The 16,642-nt window shown below is 34.6% G+C and overlaps 1 protein-coding gene and 1 non-coding gene across 9 annotated transcripts in view; both read right to left on the reverse strand.

Annotated features, from left to right (window-relative positions):
- The window catches only part of LOC110379944 (trehalase), a 68,639-nt gene that overhangs the window by 14,438 nt on the left and 37,559 nt on the right, over window positions 1-16,642 (reverse strand). For 3 of the 8 annotated variants that reach the window (XM_064041681.1, XM_064041680.1, XM_064041682.1), the window contains exons 2-14: window positions 14,467-14,816; window positions 10,642-10,779; window positions 9,921-10,033; window positions 8,916-9,071; window positions 8,254-8,419; window positions 7,167-7,319; window positions 6,628-6,705; window positions 6,305-6,417; window positions 5,074-5,240; window positions 4,402-4,572; window positions 3,374-3,589; window positions 2,812-2,920; window positions 957-1,095 (exon numbers count right to left, since the gene is read on the reverse strand). In XM_064041681.1, the coding sequence (XP_063897751.1) occupies window positions 957-1,095; window positions 2,812-2,920; window positions 3,374-3,589; window positions 4,402-4,572; window positions 5,074-5,240; window positions 6,305-6,417; window positions 6,628-6,705; window positions 7,167-7,319; window positions 8,254-8,419; window positions 8,916-9,071; window positions 9,921-10,033; window positions 10,642-10,779; window positions 14,467-14,555 (1,808 nt within the window). In that variant the 5' untranslated portion in view covers window positions 14,556-14,816. Of the gene's footprint in view, window positions 1-951; window positions 1,096-2,356; window positions 2,369-2,811; window positions 2,921-3,373; window positions 3,590-4,401; window positions 4,573-5,073; window positions 5,241-6,304; window positions 6,418-6,627; window positions 6,706-7,166; window positions 7,320-8,253; window positions 8,420-8,915; window positions 9,072-9,920; window positions 10,034-10,641; window positions 10,780-14,466; window positions 14,817-15,159; window positions 15,184-16,642 lie in introns of those variants that run through there. The other 5 variants (XM_064041684.1, XM_064041683.1, XM_064041685.1 and 2 more) reach the window with 5 other exon arrangements.
- Window positions 3,896-3,967, reverse strand: Trnaw-cca (transfer RNA tryptophan (anticodon CCA)). Its single transcript has one exon. It is a non-coding gene; the product is annotated as a tRNA-Trp (tRNA).

Raw genomic sequence — 16,642 nt, forward strand, 5'->3', positions numbered from 1 at the left:
TTTGTTAACCAATTACTCAGAGTTTGGTGGACCGATTTTGATGTTTTTATTTTTATTTTAAAGAATCTATCTCAAAGTTAGTCAAATGTAATTTTCATCAAGATCTTTTAAGCAGTTTTTTAGTTATCATCGGTTAAAATAATCGGTTTGAAGAGGCAATGTAGGATGTCGTGAGGACACCTTCACCACCACCAACAGACTTGAAACTAGATCCCTCCTCACTAGACGCCTCCTTTGATAGATCATGACTATCATAACGATTTACGCCAAATGTATGGGGTTTTGGAAATATTCGACATTTTAGTATCCACAATTAACGTAACGTTAGGTTAGGTTAGTAGGTATACACCGTGACTTTTTAGTCGTCTTACAACGGCAGCCCACTTCATGTATCCAATGACTAGTAAACGTTCATATTAAAAATTAAAAATAATTCATTAAACCCCAAACATTTAGAGTATGTCGTCACAGTGAAAAAATATCTATCGGATAAGGCGCTTCTGATGACACTAGGTTCAACTCTGTTGGAGTCAGTAAAGGTCCATACAAAATCATTATACCAATTATCATTCTAACCGGTGATAACTCAAAAGTTGCTAAAAAGATCCCGATGAAAATTATATCGGACTAACGTTGAGACACCTTCTTTGCATTAAAACAAAAATAATCAAAATAGGTAAACGCAACTCCGAGTAATTGGTTAACAAACTTGACGTTTATTGATTATTAAGGATATTAAAATGTCGTGTATTTCCAAAACCCCATACATTTGGAGTAAATCGTTTTGATAATCATGATCTATCGAAGGATGCGCTTCCGATGACACTAGTTTCAAGTCTGTTGGTGGGTGGGGACAGGGTCCATACAAAATCCGGCATTGTCCTTTCTAATAGATATTTTGTGGCAAAAACTACTGGACTAATAACAAAGACAAAAAGTTTCGACACTCACCTCACCCAAGGGTTCCCGCAGCCAAAGATGCGAGCACTACTAGAATAGCCGTGGCCACGCCGCTAGCGCCGACATGCGCTCCATACACGGCGCCCGAGTCAGCCGTCACGCCCGTCCCGAACGCGTCCGCTGAAGTAAGCGTATCTGTCAAATAGCCGACGGGTGAGCGCAAGCGCACCAGTGGGCTCATCTAGCTTAGACAAGGGTTTTGCAGCTTCGACTTTTTGGATGTCGTTCTTATTTTGAATATTTTTGTTTCTATTTGGATGACTTAATAAATTCAGGAAATTATTTTAATACTGTTGTAAACAAAATGTTATGTTTCACTACAATTCCTATAATAAAATACACGCTATTAAAAATGAGAATATCGATACGAATATTTAAATAAATTAAAATTAGATTATATACTAATGTGTTGCCAAAACCAAAAATTAAAACTGGGCCCTGCCACCATATGAAAATAAATTAACATATCTACTACAAAAACTATCTCAAATTCTACGTGCTTAAAAAGCAGTGACTTCTGATTAAATAGGTATACATATATTTTTTACAATAAAACTCAAATACACCAATAAATACCAAATTATTTCGAAAAAAACAGAAATATCAAAACCCATGTGATTAGTCTAGATTCGCCCACCAACTTATGCAGCGTAGAAAAACAAAATATATTAATATATTAAGTAAAACAATATTTAAGAAGTGCATAATATCAACATAGAACGGGGTCTATTGATACAGAGGGTGAATTGAAACGAATTTCAACCATTAATTTTAGTAAAGTTCATTTTAATAGTTAATCATTTTTTTTTTTATATGTACTGCGACTTCTTTAAGACTTAAACATTTGTTTCAATCAACTATTAATTCAATATACCCCATTGATTACATATTTTTAGAAGTAGATCAAAATGTCAGACCAGCCACCGAAAAGTTCTAATAATGAATAAGCAAATAAGCAGAAGAAGATGGCTATAACAATATTTTAAATTGTTCTCACTATCTCTAAATACAATGAATTATTGTACCACGATTTTTATAAAAAGCTAAAGATTCAACGCACTGTAAAAGACAACGTTCGAAATAACAAAGATAAGAATACTTCAACAAAAAAATAAGAAAAAAGTATAAGTATATCATTTATAAGAAAAAGAGAAACATAAAAGATATATCATGCAAAATAAATAAATTATATACTATTTATCTATTGAGCATGTTTGACCATAAAAGAATGAAATACAAAACATTAGTATGCCACAAAGGTTTTTTTTTTAGATATTTTTGTTCTTCAGTATAATAAAATGAACTATATAATGGCATAAAAATGTTGAACTACTCTATACCCAACACTACATACATATACAAACAAACACAACACAAAATTGAATGAACGACGTACCTATACCACCAACTTCCACGGTGAATGAGTGAATGGTGAACAAAAATAAAACACATTATTAAAGCGGCAACACAAGATTATGACGTCATGTTATTGTAAATATGGGGATTTTTTATATGTGGATCGACATGTAAAAGCGTGTGTTATGAAAACACTTAAACATTATTGTTTTTCATTTGTTCATATTGTTTTTTGTTATAAAATTAATCAACTGTCTAATTGGAATTCGCAACCAACGAATGTTACTTACTTTACAAATGGATTTGAATTGGAATATATTTTATAAGAAAGTGGAAAAAAACATTTACTAATTTGGTCAAATGCTTTGATTTGATAATGAAATGTGATTTCATCCAATAAGTCAAAAAAAAACTAAAATTAAGTCGAAAACGACCTATTTGCAGTCAAGCAATATTAAACCTTATACCTCAGTGATAAAGCACACAATAGCTTACCTCCCCATTTGTTGAGCATGGCCATGATCACGCCATTGGTCCAACCGAAGCCTGTTTGCACAACGTACTCGCCGCCTCCGCCGAGACCGCCGAAAATTGTCGCGTCGTACTGCAAAATAGACTTAATTGTTAAGACTTGTAGGTATAATTTTAATTGCAGCTAAGTATATAAAGAACGCAAATAAAAAAAAACTTTGCATTTTCACTATCATATCAAACAAGATAATAAAAAATAATAATCACATACTAAAATAAAACCCTGGAAAATGTCTACTACAGCAATCACAAATTGAAATATGAGATATGAGCCACATTTCTAGCCAATTATTTATGACACACATTTGCCATACCTGACCTACATATAGCATAAATAATTGATACCTATATAGCGGCGTCATTGCTAATAAAAAATATATTATAGACAAAAATCACATTAACTCTAGTTAAAAAATATAATCTTCAAGCAAAATACTACAAAATAATAAAATTTAACTTTAATGAAAACAGAAAAATATCAGTTTTTTGTTTTTGGTAAAAAAAAAAATAACAACAAAATCTTCACCTTTTCAAGCATAGCAGTCTTCTGTTTCCAAACTTCGAAATTCGAACGCACCCACTTCGTGGCGATCTCGCTGGCCAGTCTCACAGCCTCTGGCTGGCCAGTATTAGCTAGGCCCATTACTACTATGTACTGTAATGGCGGCCACGCGTTCGGATAGTCCCACTGCTCTCCAGAATGTTCGAAAGTTGTTGGGATGCCGCCGTCGAAAATGTCCACCTGTGGGCGAAAAAATTGGTGGTTAGGGCGGTTTCAGAAGTGTCCTGAGGGATTTTTTTCCTGTTCCGGGATAAAATATAGCCTATGACACTAAGGATAGTGTAGCTTTTCAATAGTGAAGGAATTTTTCAAATCGGTTCAGTAGTTGGAAGATGATCGGAAAATATACTAAAATATTTCATCCATATGCAAAAAAGTGGGAAAAATAATTTCTTATGTTTTTTTTCAATATTATATCACTTAAAAAATGTAAAAAATAATAAAAAAATAAAGAATAAAATTTAAAATAACACAAAAAGAGACATTTGACCCCGACGTGATTTGAACACGCAACCTTCTGATCTGGAGTCAGACGCGCTACCGTTGCGCCACGGAGTCGTGTGTCTTACGACGCGAAATTGTTGTTTGTTATTAAAGTAGTGACGCACATTCTAATTCACCCCAAGGTTGTTTTTTTTTATTATTGTGCTTATGAACCTGAAAACTATGTTTTTTACAACAATAGACATTTTTGACGAATTAAAGGTTATAGTTTTATCAATTTATTAGGATAGTTTTCATTGTTATTGTACAAAAATATTTGTAGTTCTGTAAATATCTGTGTGAATAAAAAAGTCTACAATTGACATGTTTTAAATATTTCTGCAGGTGTGAAAACCACACAGTATTTCAGTATATGCAGTACTATCTAAAAGCATTTTATACAGCTTTCAGCAAAGAAGTGCCGAATCAAAATCTATTTTTTTCCACTGACAATCTACTCTAAAGCGAATTTACAGTTTTAAATGTGTAACAAATTATAAAATACTCACTTTAACTTTATCCAGATAGTTAACAACTCTGTTGACATAGTAGTCCTTTCTGGCCTGATCGTAGCAGACTGCCCAGAGAGGCGACACGTTTGAAGGGTAGAAGTAGTCGCGGCGTCTGCCTGACTCCAGGCTGTAGTCTAGCCAGACTCCTACGTCTTCGTGCCATAGGACCTGGTGGGGTTTTAGACAATATTGGTTATAATTAGATAGATAGATAATCTTTATTGTAAATAATATAGGATACAAAACAATGCAAAGTAAAGAACGGTATAATTGGAAGTCTGATCCATTAAAAACAGTGTTTCAAGTAGGGTTTCTATTAGACAGTGACGAAAAGAAAGCTGGTTTCTGTGTTGTAGCAATTAAATTGAAAGTCAACATGTGTATTGCATAGATTATCCTACAGTTAGGAATTGCTAAGTTTAATGCTGTCATAAGCGTTGAATCAGCCAATTAATTTCATATAATTTTCTGCAAATATCGTTTTTTTAATATCATCAGAGTACAAAAAATTAACCTACCTGACTACTTTATACAAATTTATCTCTTTCTACGTGTAATTATTTGCCTTTCAAAGGTTATAAATATGTTTATAACACAACACAAAGTTTATTTATTATTGATTTGAGGAATAAAGGTAATATTTGATTATATAATCTAAAAGCCACAAACCTGTTCAATAGCATCCATGAACCTCGCATGAACGTTCCTATAGTACTCCGCCTTATCGATATTGCCGAGCCTGAGGTGGAAGTCTCTCAGGAGTTGTGCGTTCCAGCACATGATGGCGTTGAGGTCCACCGGGATAATGGAGCGGGTCTTCAGGTTTGTTAGGTTACCTAGAAATTGGGAGAAATTAGTATGATATAGGTAAAATATGTGATTTCCAAGGCTTTTGCTAGACTATCCTTTACATCGGATCAATGGTTTTGGAGTGTAAGACAGAAGAACTTAATAAAAATGAGGCATAACTTTTGACACATAAAATTTATCGGTCATTTGGTATTTGGTCCAATAGTTGCCAAACGACCCTGTCTATGTCCCTATTCCACTTGACATATTTCGAGGGCAACCCCATCTTTGAAGTACATAGTTATTTTCTTTAAGTACCTGTTTTGTATTTTGTCTTCATGCTTTGCGCTCAAGTAAATAATGTGGTTAGGATCTATATTATGCATACTTATGGGTAACATTTCTTTTTCGGGTTACTACATTAGTAGTTTAGATATTTAGGACCAATGAATGAATACTTATAATGGTAAATATTATGTACCTAGACAATATTTTATGGTTTACCAAAGTGAGTTTTGTAAATGGGCTTATTTTAATGCGTAGCAGAACATATTCAAGTTTTCAGAAACAATATGTAACAATCATGCTATGACTATCATAGTCTAAACACTAATGAAATCACTCAGGTTCACTCATGTATTACATACCACCAACTTGGCTATATCCATTTATAGAGAGGTCTGTAGTTTGTGTTGGGTATTCTGAATAGAATTATTTTAGAATATTATTATTTCTGCCCTTTTGAGGTAAGAATGTCATTTTGTAAAAACTTGACGTTTGAAAATAGCCGACATTTTATTTTCTACTTGCTTTTCCGCGCGGATTTTCATGTGTCTACGGGAGAACCTTCTTAACTGCTATTTCGAATATTATTCGAATGAAAATAATAAAAATATCCTATCGAAATGTAAAATGTTAATTGCACTGAAGTATTTTGTTTTATTCAGCAGGGTTTATTTTTTATTTATATCGTTTTTGAGTGATTAACACACATTCCATCATATTATGTACTTCATATCTTTTTATTTTTTGTAGTCCTGCCAATTGTTGCAAGATCCACAGTAAATAAATAAATGGTCCCCAGAATATTATAGACTCGTAATTCCCATACCTTTATTAGTGCCATTGAGTATGAACCATCTTGAAGAGAAGTCCCATCCTGACTCAGCAGCTGCCTTCAACTCAGCATACAACTCCTCTTTCTTGTCATTTGTGTCGAAATGTCTGGAAAATATTTTATTCAATTTAATTATGACTTGCTAGAAAACTCTCTTTTTGGTGTGTAAGCAATAGCTTATTTTTCATTTACATATTTAAACACACAAACAGACTATAAATACAGACTTCGTCTAACACAATAGTGTACCTAGTTGTTGTGTGTATATATTTATATGATTTGTTTCGTTATCTAGCCAACCTTTGAGTGATACATACCTCGCGACATCGACGTCTTCCTTGTAACTCTCAGGCCTGGGTCCTTGTGATTGATCGTAATATCTCGCTAGCGTGTATCTGTAAAGCATAAATATATCGTTATCTTAGTGTTTGATACATATCTTGCTTATATACTAATAAAAATTGTCTACAGAGCAGTGTGGATACAGTAAAACCCATTTACTTTGTAAATAAGTTTTCCCATCTGAAATTGATCAGCCATTTCACGCTTCACACAGCGGCTGTAGTGCACGTGCTTTGCACGTACAGGGTACAATATTCTAAGGGTAGGTTAACTAACTATATCTCCCATTTTTAACGATAACTAAACAAATCACCCATGTCACCAATTTTGGGGATTTGTCGGCTGGTTATGGTTATATGGTGCTTAAACCGTAACCGCGTTATGCACCCTTAGGCTTTTACACAATATCAATATGATATAGAATCAATGGTACACTTGCTTCATACATGATCTTACAATATTAAATTCTATTGCAACTTAAAAATCTTCTAGAACTGATAATTAAGCTCCTTACCTATGCCCATTATGGTCCACCTCGACAGTATGGTTAGTCATCCAGTAGTCATACTCTCTGTCTAAGGTGTGTATGTGTTGACGCAAGTACTCCAGGTCGTCCATATCGTCTAGTATTATCTTCACCATGGGGATTAGGAGAGGGGGCTGTGATCTGAAAATGTGCAGAAGAAAATGTAAGTATTTAGTGCTTGTTGAGAGGAACTTGCTAAGTAACCACCGTACGAGTTGATGATAAGCAAGGCGCGGTCGGTCAGTGGATAGGTGATCATGATGAGTTTCTGCGTGTTTCGGAAGCCACGTTAAATTAGAGGGTCCCAGTTGCAATTTCAACATTCTTGACAGTCATTAACGGTCGTCAGAACCCAGAAAGTCTGGCCACCATCCTATCAAGGGATATTGGGTTGTCCAGGCAACTAGGTTGAGCAGGTCAGATAGGCAGTCCATCTATGTAAAATACTGGTAGATACCTACTCTACATTGTTGGGAAAAGGCTCGGGAGATGATGATGACTGATTCGCATCCAATGAGGGTTTTTGAAATTTTTTCTGCCACCGGGTGGCGCCACGTATGCGTCTGGTCCAAACAGCTGTCAAATAGTATGGAATTGTAGGTGCCGAACTTATTGTTTATTGAAATTCTGTTATATTGGAAGTGTTATTGATTTTATTATGGACTACGGTCAGAATAAGGTTTCCGAACTAAAAATTGAGTTAAGAGAGAGGATGCAAAAGTCACTGGTACTAAGGAAAAGCTTGTTGAAAAATTTTTTAACACAATATGATTTAGTTTTTTTTATTTACTCAACCGCAATAGTAAAACAATAATGCAGTGCTTTAATTATAAAATAAAAAAAAACACTAAAATCGTTCACTATTCATAGTAAAGATAAGCACTTTGACAGTTATCTGGACCTGACGACTCGGTGCTGCCACCTCGTGGACGCCATTTTACGAAACCCTCATTATACCAACATAGTTGGTAACGGCTAGGCATGTGATGGACAAGAAGACATGTGTAAACCCTCTGAAGGCCTACACCCCTTTTTTTTACAAGGTAAAGTTACTAAGACAAGTAAAACAACCTACCTCATAGCATAATATATCCTCCCCCCATTGGGAATGAAGCCGATCCTCTCCACAATATCCATGAAGTTTGACACCATGCCTTTAGCTGTGGCCCTCATCTCGGACAGAAGGAGACCCTTGATGATCCAGTAGGAATCCCAGTAGTAGAACTCTCGGAAACGACCACCTGGAATATTGAAATGTTGAGTTAAATACTGGTTTTTAAAAAAGACTAGTGATTTCCAATGGTTTTGCCCGTGTTCTGGAGGAACTACTTCGGGAAAGAATAGAACGTATTCAAATATATAAGGTTCCATCTAAACTTTGTTAAGCATCTACTAATTAATAACTTCATATATTTTTGAACACTTTGGCCGTAGGCACAAAACTCGATGCTTAATGGATCTCCAAAAAAAACACTAAGATATCACGTTAAAATTACCAGTTCAAACCTCCTTTCGGGCATTCAATAAAATTGATCTCTGATCCGTATGTACTTTACCAGCTTCCGAGGGCAGATTCACCCGCGTCCCGTGGGATCCGGATAAAAAGCAGATGTGATATCTAACAATGCAATATTTTACTAATCAAACCAGTAGGACAGTCATTCCTATAATTTCTTTATCGTTCTTACAGACTCTTCCGCTTTTTAATGCTGGTAGGTACAGAACTTAAAAACCTACCAGGCACAATAACAGGGTTATCCACGTAGATAATAGAGTACAGGTCCTGGTTGTTCTTGACGTGCGGCTTCATCTTCCTGCCGAGCTGTAGCCACAGTCTGTTCAGTTCTGCAGCCCATTGGTGGAGTAGAGGATCCTTGATGTTTTGCAGAAATGCTGGAATGGAGAAAGGTTAGAAATTATAGATGATGATTAATTTTGGGTACAGTTTGATGTAGTTTTTGGAAGGAAAACTAAGTAAGAACATAAATTCACTTGTGGAGCCTCTGCCAAGCAGTGGGTCACTAAAAAATATATTTATTATAATCTTAATTGTGTTCAGGAATCTTCGAAGGAAACGTTTTAGTCTTAAGCTTAGAAGATCTTGTATAGGCAGAGTCTTATAAAATTAACAATTTGACTAAGTACTCGTAGTGGACTCGTTGCATTAATTGAAGAAGTATTTTTAATTTTTGTACGTCTTTTATGTATACAGTCTAGGTACTGGACCTAATTACATAAATAAACAATTTATGCAATTAATTGGAACGCTCACAATGTACATTTTGTCAGTATTATCAAAATGGGTATTCATGACCGTCTTTTTATTTCAGTAATTTTATTTACTGTGTCACACTTACATACATTATGAATTTTTAAATGTTTTTGAAAACTAGATCAGCTTGAAAATGCATTTATATAGAAATTTGCGTTTAGTTTTAATTAAGTAGGTGAGTAGGCAAGGTATGTTTAATATTTTGGGTTAACTTTTGGTTTTTTCATGTTTAAACAGGTGGACCAAGATATCTGTTACAGAATGTAGCTGGAAGGCTCGATATACAAATCTTAGAAACACTTAGTACTTCAATATGAATGTATTTGATAAAAGGTTAAAATTCTAATTAATATTTTTCTCGGAATTCATGTCGTCCTTAAAGCGAAAATAACATTTTTTCAAAGACAGTTTTCTGAACGAGTTTACCTTTTAAATGGAGTATAATGTGTATAGTTAGTATGTATTCTTACCAGGATTATCCTTCCAGTCAGTAGGCCGCCAGTCTTCGAACTCGGAGCCCTCAGGGTCGAAGTTCTGATTGACAAACTCCTGGATGTCAGCCTTGGTCGGGTGTGAACCTGTCCTGAAGAAATATACAGATTATATAATAAACGTTTAGGTATACGTTTTAGTAATATTCTAAGTAACTATTGTTTGGAAAATGAGCAGTAGATCCTATAGGTACAATAAGGCTTTCTTTGTCTAGATTCATTGAGAAAAGTCAATTAGATATTAAAGTATTTCGCAGTATATAGGGGCTTAGTTCAAAATTCTATTGGGAACAGAAAAGCAGATTTGTGCCAAGATTACCATACACATTATACCTAATTGCTTTATAGAGACAGTCAAAAAAGCTGAAGAGAAAACCTAGGCTAGGTCTTTATTTTAAAAATTAAAAAAATAAGTTTTGTCCATTATTCTCTATGCTAGGGAACAGCCTTGTACTAGTAGGATATCTGCTACTCATCGCAGGATTCATAGCTCACCATTTTTTCGGTTCATTTGACAGTCCAATAAATATTTAATCTGTTCTATTGATAGAAAAATCAAAATGGTTCAAATGGTGAGCTGAGCAGAGCTAATAATGAGCAGATAATAATATGCTCGTGCTGGTCCATAAATTGGAGAGGACTTTTATGGCTGTCTTTCTATTCCATTCTTCACAAAGAACATAAGCAAGCAAGTGATTACCTGGCCATCATCTCCTGAAAGTGTTCCATGGTGATGTTGGCAGACAGCTTGAGCTTCATATCCACGAAGGTCTTAGAGTCGTTGTACAGGCCCGCCATTTGTACCGTGTCTAGTAGTGGCCCGTGGCAGTAGATGGTGCTGGAATGGAGAAGGAAGCTTAAGTTAGTTGTGATAAAGTTTATAATGGAAATTATAATGTAATAAGGTGTAGAGCTAGCTTTGATGTAAAAATGATTTAACAAACTTGCAGTTTGTGGCTAATGTGAACATTTATACAAAAATATAAAAGGAATAAAAATTACAACTTATAAAGCCCATACTAAAATAATAAAGGGGGATAGAGTAATAGTCAAAGTATGTATATACTTAATAACACAATTATTTTATTTATGTGTAATGTAGCTACAAAAGGACTTTTGTGTTTTTTAACTCAATTTTGACTAACTGCCCTGTGGATTGATATTTTTTTCAACACCTAGGTATATAGTGGTCTTATAGGTTGTAAACATCGTTTACTCTATTAAACATAGAGTTATTATAGGTATTTCAACTCTGTATCAGTCACGCACGGCTAATATGACTAGTATGAAATTATGTTTATTATCGGACAATAACACATAAAACTCATTACTTATACCTAGCTATACTTATGTTTTAGTTACGGATATAATAAAGTTAATAACTGCAAAAGTAATTAACAATATACTTGATTACCTACATTTTCTTGTTTTTTTTGTTTTTTGCTGTTCCCGATCCCTTCAGCAATTGAAAAACAAATAACGGGTCGATATTTTTTACCCAACTTACAAAAACACACTTTATCTAGATAATTGCCTTTTTGAGGGAATTCATAAAATGAGCCCCTCCCGCTTTGGTTGCAGCGTGAGGGAGTATCTAACTCTTACTGACTAAAACCCATCATGTTCCTTCTTAAGCCATATATGAACCATAGCTGCGGTAACTCTTTCGAACAATCCCGCAGCCTCGGCAGGCTTGGGTCCTGGTACTGAAGATAGATAAATTGTAATTTATATTGTTTCACCTAACTGTATCTTTTCCTAAATAGTAATATGGTGAAACGTAGTGGATTGTACATTTACTAATAGTTTATTGTGTAATTTAGAAATTATAAGCAGTGTATGATTTTTGTTTCCCAAATAAAATAAAATAAAATTGCGTCAGGTTTGTCAAAATTGCCAGTATTGACTCATAGCAACAGCATTGCCAAGCAAGATAAACTCAGTTCGTCAATATGTATGAAATATCTCGTGTGTCGTATTGTAGTAACTCAATACTACAGTATACTTTTACTTTACGACATAAAATGAGTGCCAATCAGCTGACATACAAGGCATTTTTATTCTTAGAATCTCTTTAAAACTAGTGATGAGCTTTTGTCTTGTTTTGTTCTTCGATATCGATATTTTTTCGTAAGTATAACTATAACAATATAATTAGCCTGTTTAACCAACTGCCAAACGGGTTATTTACAGAGTTAGACAAGAATAACTATGCCTAAAGTAACATTTAAATTCCTTATTAATTGGGAACCACATTTTTACCTACAATGATTCACGTGCAAAAGAAATGATATCATTAAAAATTTGCCACAAAGCACATCTACGAATGAATTAGGTAAATAACAATATTCCCTGTAGCTTACCTAACGCAATTAATTAATACTTTTAACTTCAAAACAACAACAATGTACTTCATTTATAGGCATTCTAGATGAGACATAGTCGCAGTCACGACAAGGCCAAATGCGCTTCCGACACGCGTCCACCACGCGCTCCCTTGATCTATATCCAATAACGTGATATATCTTCAATTGATATTATCTACTAGAACTTGCTACTGTATAATCTCTTGAAATAAATCGTTTGAGCATTTCCGGGGAAGAAAGACAACTTTCTCGAAAGATCGCGTGCGAACAAACATTCATTTTACAATACGAATAGTTTTGCTGTAAATATTTTGTCGGTGACAGATTATGTATCGTTAACGCCTAAGAATTAAAATGTAGTGTGAAAATATGAAGGAGCAAAAAAATATACAAAAAACTAACATAAGTAAACTTGTTTTTGTAACTTCCACGCAAACTTCGTTTCAACGATGAATATTTAATTAACAGCAATATTATGATTGTCCAGCAATTAGTGTTATTGTAAACAACATCGTAACCGTAGTGGCTTCAATACTCGTGACATAATAGTGATGTGCACTTCCGACAACACTTCTAGAGTAGCCATGATCTACTTGATCTGTGGCCAACGCAAACAGCTTACTGATAGATTTATCTGTACGTGTAAATAAATAAAAAAAGTGCCTGTTTGTAATGTCTCTTTAAAATTATATGAGAATGTACAGTCTTTCACTTAGTTCCGAGTAGTATCCGTGGCTTGTAAAATTAACCTACGAATCATCACAACAACAAACTAAAAAATCGGAAACGTTACGTGGGAACTACTTCGCTTAACCAGATCAAAAGTAGCCTAAAGCCTTCCGCTATAAGTGAGTAATAATTTTTAGGGTTCCGAACCCAGAGGGTAAAACGAGACCCTATTGTTTTCGCTCCTCTGTCCTCTGTCCGTCCGTCCTTCCGTCCGTCCGTCTGTCACTAGGCTGTATCTCATGAACCGTAATAGTTGGAGAGTTGAAATTTTCACAGATGATGTATTTCTGTTGCCGCTATAACAACAAATACTAATGAAAACTAGATTAAAATTAATATTTTGGGGGGCTCCCATATAACGAACAAAAAATGCAAATAAAGATTCTTATTCTTCTCAAACGTGTTTTGTTTTGCAAATTTTCTAAACAATAATGAGGAACCCTTCATGCGCGATTCCGACTCGCACTTGGCCGGTTTTTCATATTCAGATCGGGCAAACAAAAATATCTACTTCTACATTTGTAAAGATATACATAGATGAGGTAAAAGAAAATAATATAAATACTTAACCGTTACAGTTCTGAATACTAGAAAATATTATTAAATTCTTTTCCTATTATGCTTCTATTATGCAAGAATTGCCTATGTTTTCCATACGTATAAAATAGGTACCTAAAATATTTTTATTCAATACGTCTAGCATTTATTTATAAAATATTCCTCACGCCATAACATTTATAGGTTTCATGAAGACTATTCAGTGCCTATAAAAAAACTATGTAAGTATGTAGGTATAGGTAGTATAATATAATTATGATTCACGTGTAAGGCATTATAGAAATTGTCTTAGTTAGCAATATGGCATAACTAGTACCTACTTATGCACGGTTTTACGTGTATCTAATAATAACAGACAACAGAACCCTATTTAATTTAGAAATATTTGTTCAGTAAATGTTAAATGTATTAAAAATACGGTGAATAGAGAACCACCGTTTTTTTTGGGAGGGAGTTATCATCATCAAGATCAAACGACACGATAAAAACAATAGACTGAAAAGCATATGGCAAATAGCATCACTTGTTTAACGTGATGTTTAAAAATCGTGAGACATAATTTTTATCAGTTATTGTCTGGTCATGATTTCTATCTTAACCTGGTACTTTCACTGCAAACTACAGTTATCGGCACGGATATTGAGCCCTGACCTTCAACTGCGCAGAAGCGATTTACTGCCTTATTGCCTTATGCGTACGGGTGCGCAAAGCGATCCCCACTCTTCCGCCGAGAGCCCAATATCCGTGCCGGTAACTATACCACATTTTTAGAACATTCAAGATCAAAAGACCTACCAAAGAAAATACCAAGAGGAAAATATGATAGGTACTTAATAAATAAATAAATAAATAAGGTTATAGTTACTACTCACCTAGAACAGGTCGGTGGCAAGTTACTCCGGTCCACCGCCGAAGCCACTCCAAGAATCGCAGCAAATACACTCCACATTATACTATACATCTTCACTTATCGACAAAAAACTATCGACAATGGCACAACACTAAACTTACACTAATATCACTCGTTAATAAAATAACAGGAACAAAATAGCACTACTTAAAAATTAAATAAAGTTTTATTCGAGTCTATATTTTTTGAGTCTTTTACGTATTAAGGTAAGTGCTAAGAATTTTAAATGACTTCCTTCGAAATGGCTGAATGGTCATTTTGGTCGGTATGCTGACGAAGTAACTTCACAGCTTAGAAGTCAACATTGCAAACCTGGAACAAGGAAAGATAACATTAGAAAAATTAAAAACAATTTAGAAAATTCGAATCCTGAACGGAGACGCACACTTTAACAACCTACAAATTGTAACAGCGCTCTCGACCAATCACAAATCAAAGAGTACAATTATTTTATTCTAATAACACTGGCATATAATCATGATACAGCAAAACGTACCGAAGACAATGCACGTAGACATGAATGGATAAAAATCTTCGGAATCATTCATAAGAAGAATGATATAGGCATGTACATATTAAAGTTACAAGTAGAAACACAAAAATGCCGACTTCGCGAAACCTTAACCCAGATTTGAAAACAGAAAATGAACCTTACCATACTACTTATAAATTAGACAATCACAATGAATTTAATACTGATATAAAACAGAAAGAAATACATAAAAGTAATCCAGAATCTAAAATCAGCGGTCTGTTCGATTCAGCAGGCGGATGTCAATTGTCAGTCAACAATTGTGCATTGTATTCTCGGTTGTCACAATGTGGGTGACGTAGGAGTCAAGTGTGAGCGGCTAAAAGGACCAGACACGTGAGTGGTGACGTTAGGAACAGACATTGAGCTCAATAGGACCAGAGTGCTGAGTATTTGTGTAACCACGTGTAGTGCTCGTGTGTTTAATGAAAGATCCTTCAGATGCAGTCAACCTTCAGTGGTGGTAACGTAGTCAAACTATTAAATATAAATATATATACAAACCATTGAAGTGAAAGAAGTCACTTCAATGGTGATTATAAGCATGTAGTTCAACTTAAAATTTAGACTGATACAAAGGTTTCTGATACTGATGAGAATAAAATCAATCGTGATGGCAATCGGTTTAATTACATTATTGGAAACGTTAGTTAAGACGCAAACATTAAGTAAGTTGACAGTTATTGTGTACCAAAATATCAAAATAGCAGTAGTAATACATATAAAGGTAATACATAAAAGGAAAAGCGATTCACTGTAATAAACAATGAGCGATACAAAATATATTGGATCCGAGTTTCAAGGACACAACTGCGTAGCAACAGCTAATAACGTGAATTTCTGCGGTACCAGCAACATAACAGATAATATTTACCCGTGATAACGTAGACTTTAATATTAATAATATTATGCTTTAGGAACCACCACATGAACAACCGTCACATTTGATAGACCCGTGGACGAATCGTTATTTTAGTGACTAGCACACGTAACCACCACAATAGGCGCGTTTAACAAAACAAAAGGAAACATGGACCGTGTCGTGTTTAACACTCGACAATCTATAAATATATACTGCTGAGCTTTGCATTGTGACGTCAGTATTATTAGAATTAGCACACGAAAGACAGAATCAGTGTAATTTTGTGCCGAATTGACAGTTTTGAATGTTGAGTCACGTGCAGTGCAAGTTGATGCAATGTGAAAAACAAGTGCTGTAATACAAGTACTTTCTGATCAAATGGATCAATTTGAAAATACTTTTGAATAAATACATTACCAGTAAATGAAAATGGAATAAATGGAGTCATAAAGACCACAAGAAATATAATGAAGCAAAGAGCTATAATTCTTGCAAATGAAACTCAAGAAGACCATTAGAATCAAAGGATAACCATTGTCTGTGATATACCGCCTGAAAAATGGCAGCACCAACCATAAACCAATTCATAAATTAAGATTTCAATGACCAAAAAGAATAAATCGATGTACATAGGAATCTTTCACGGCCTTCACACAACACCAAAGGTCAAATAACACGAGAAACACCTGACAAGGTCACCTCAGGACCCCAGGATAGGGTCCCGATAGATCCGTAGTGAACCCG

The sequence above is a fragment of the Helicoverpa armigera genome, chromosome 26 (assembly GCF_030705265.1).
Source record: "Helicoverpa armigera isolate CAAS_96S chromosome 26, ASM3070526v1, whole genome shotgun sequence".
In the NCBI taxonomy this organism is placed as follows: domain Eukaryota; kingdom Metazoa; phylum Arthropoda; class Insecta; order Lepidoptera; family Noctuidae; genus Helicoverpa; species Helicoverpa armigera.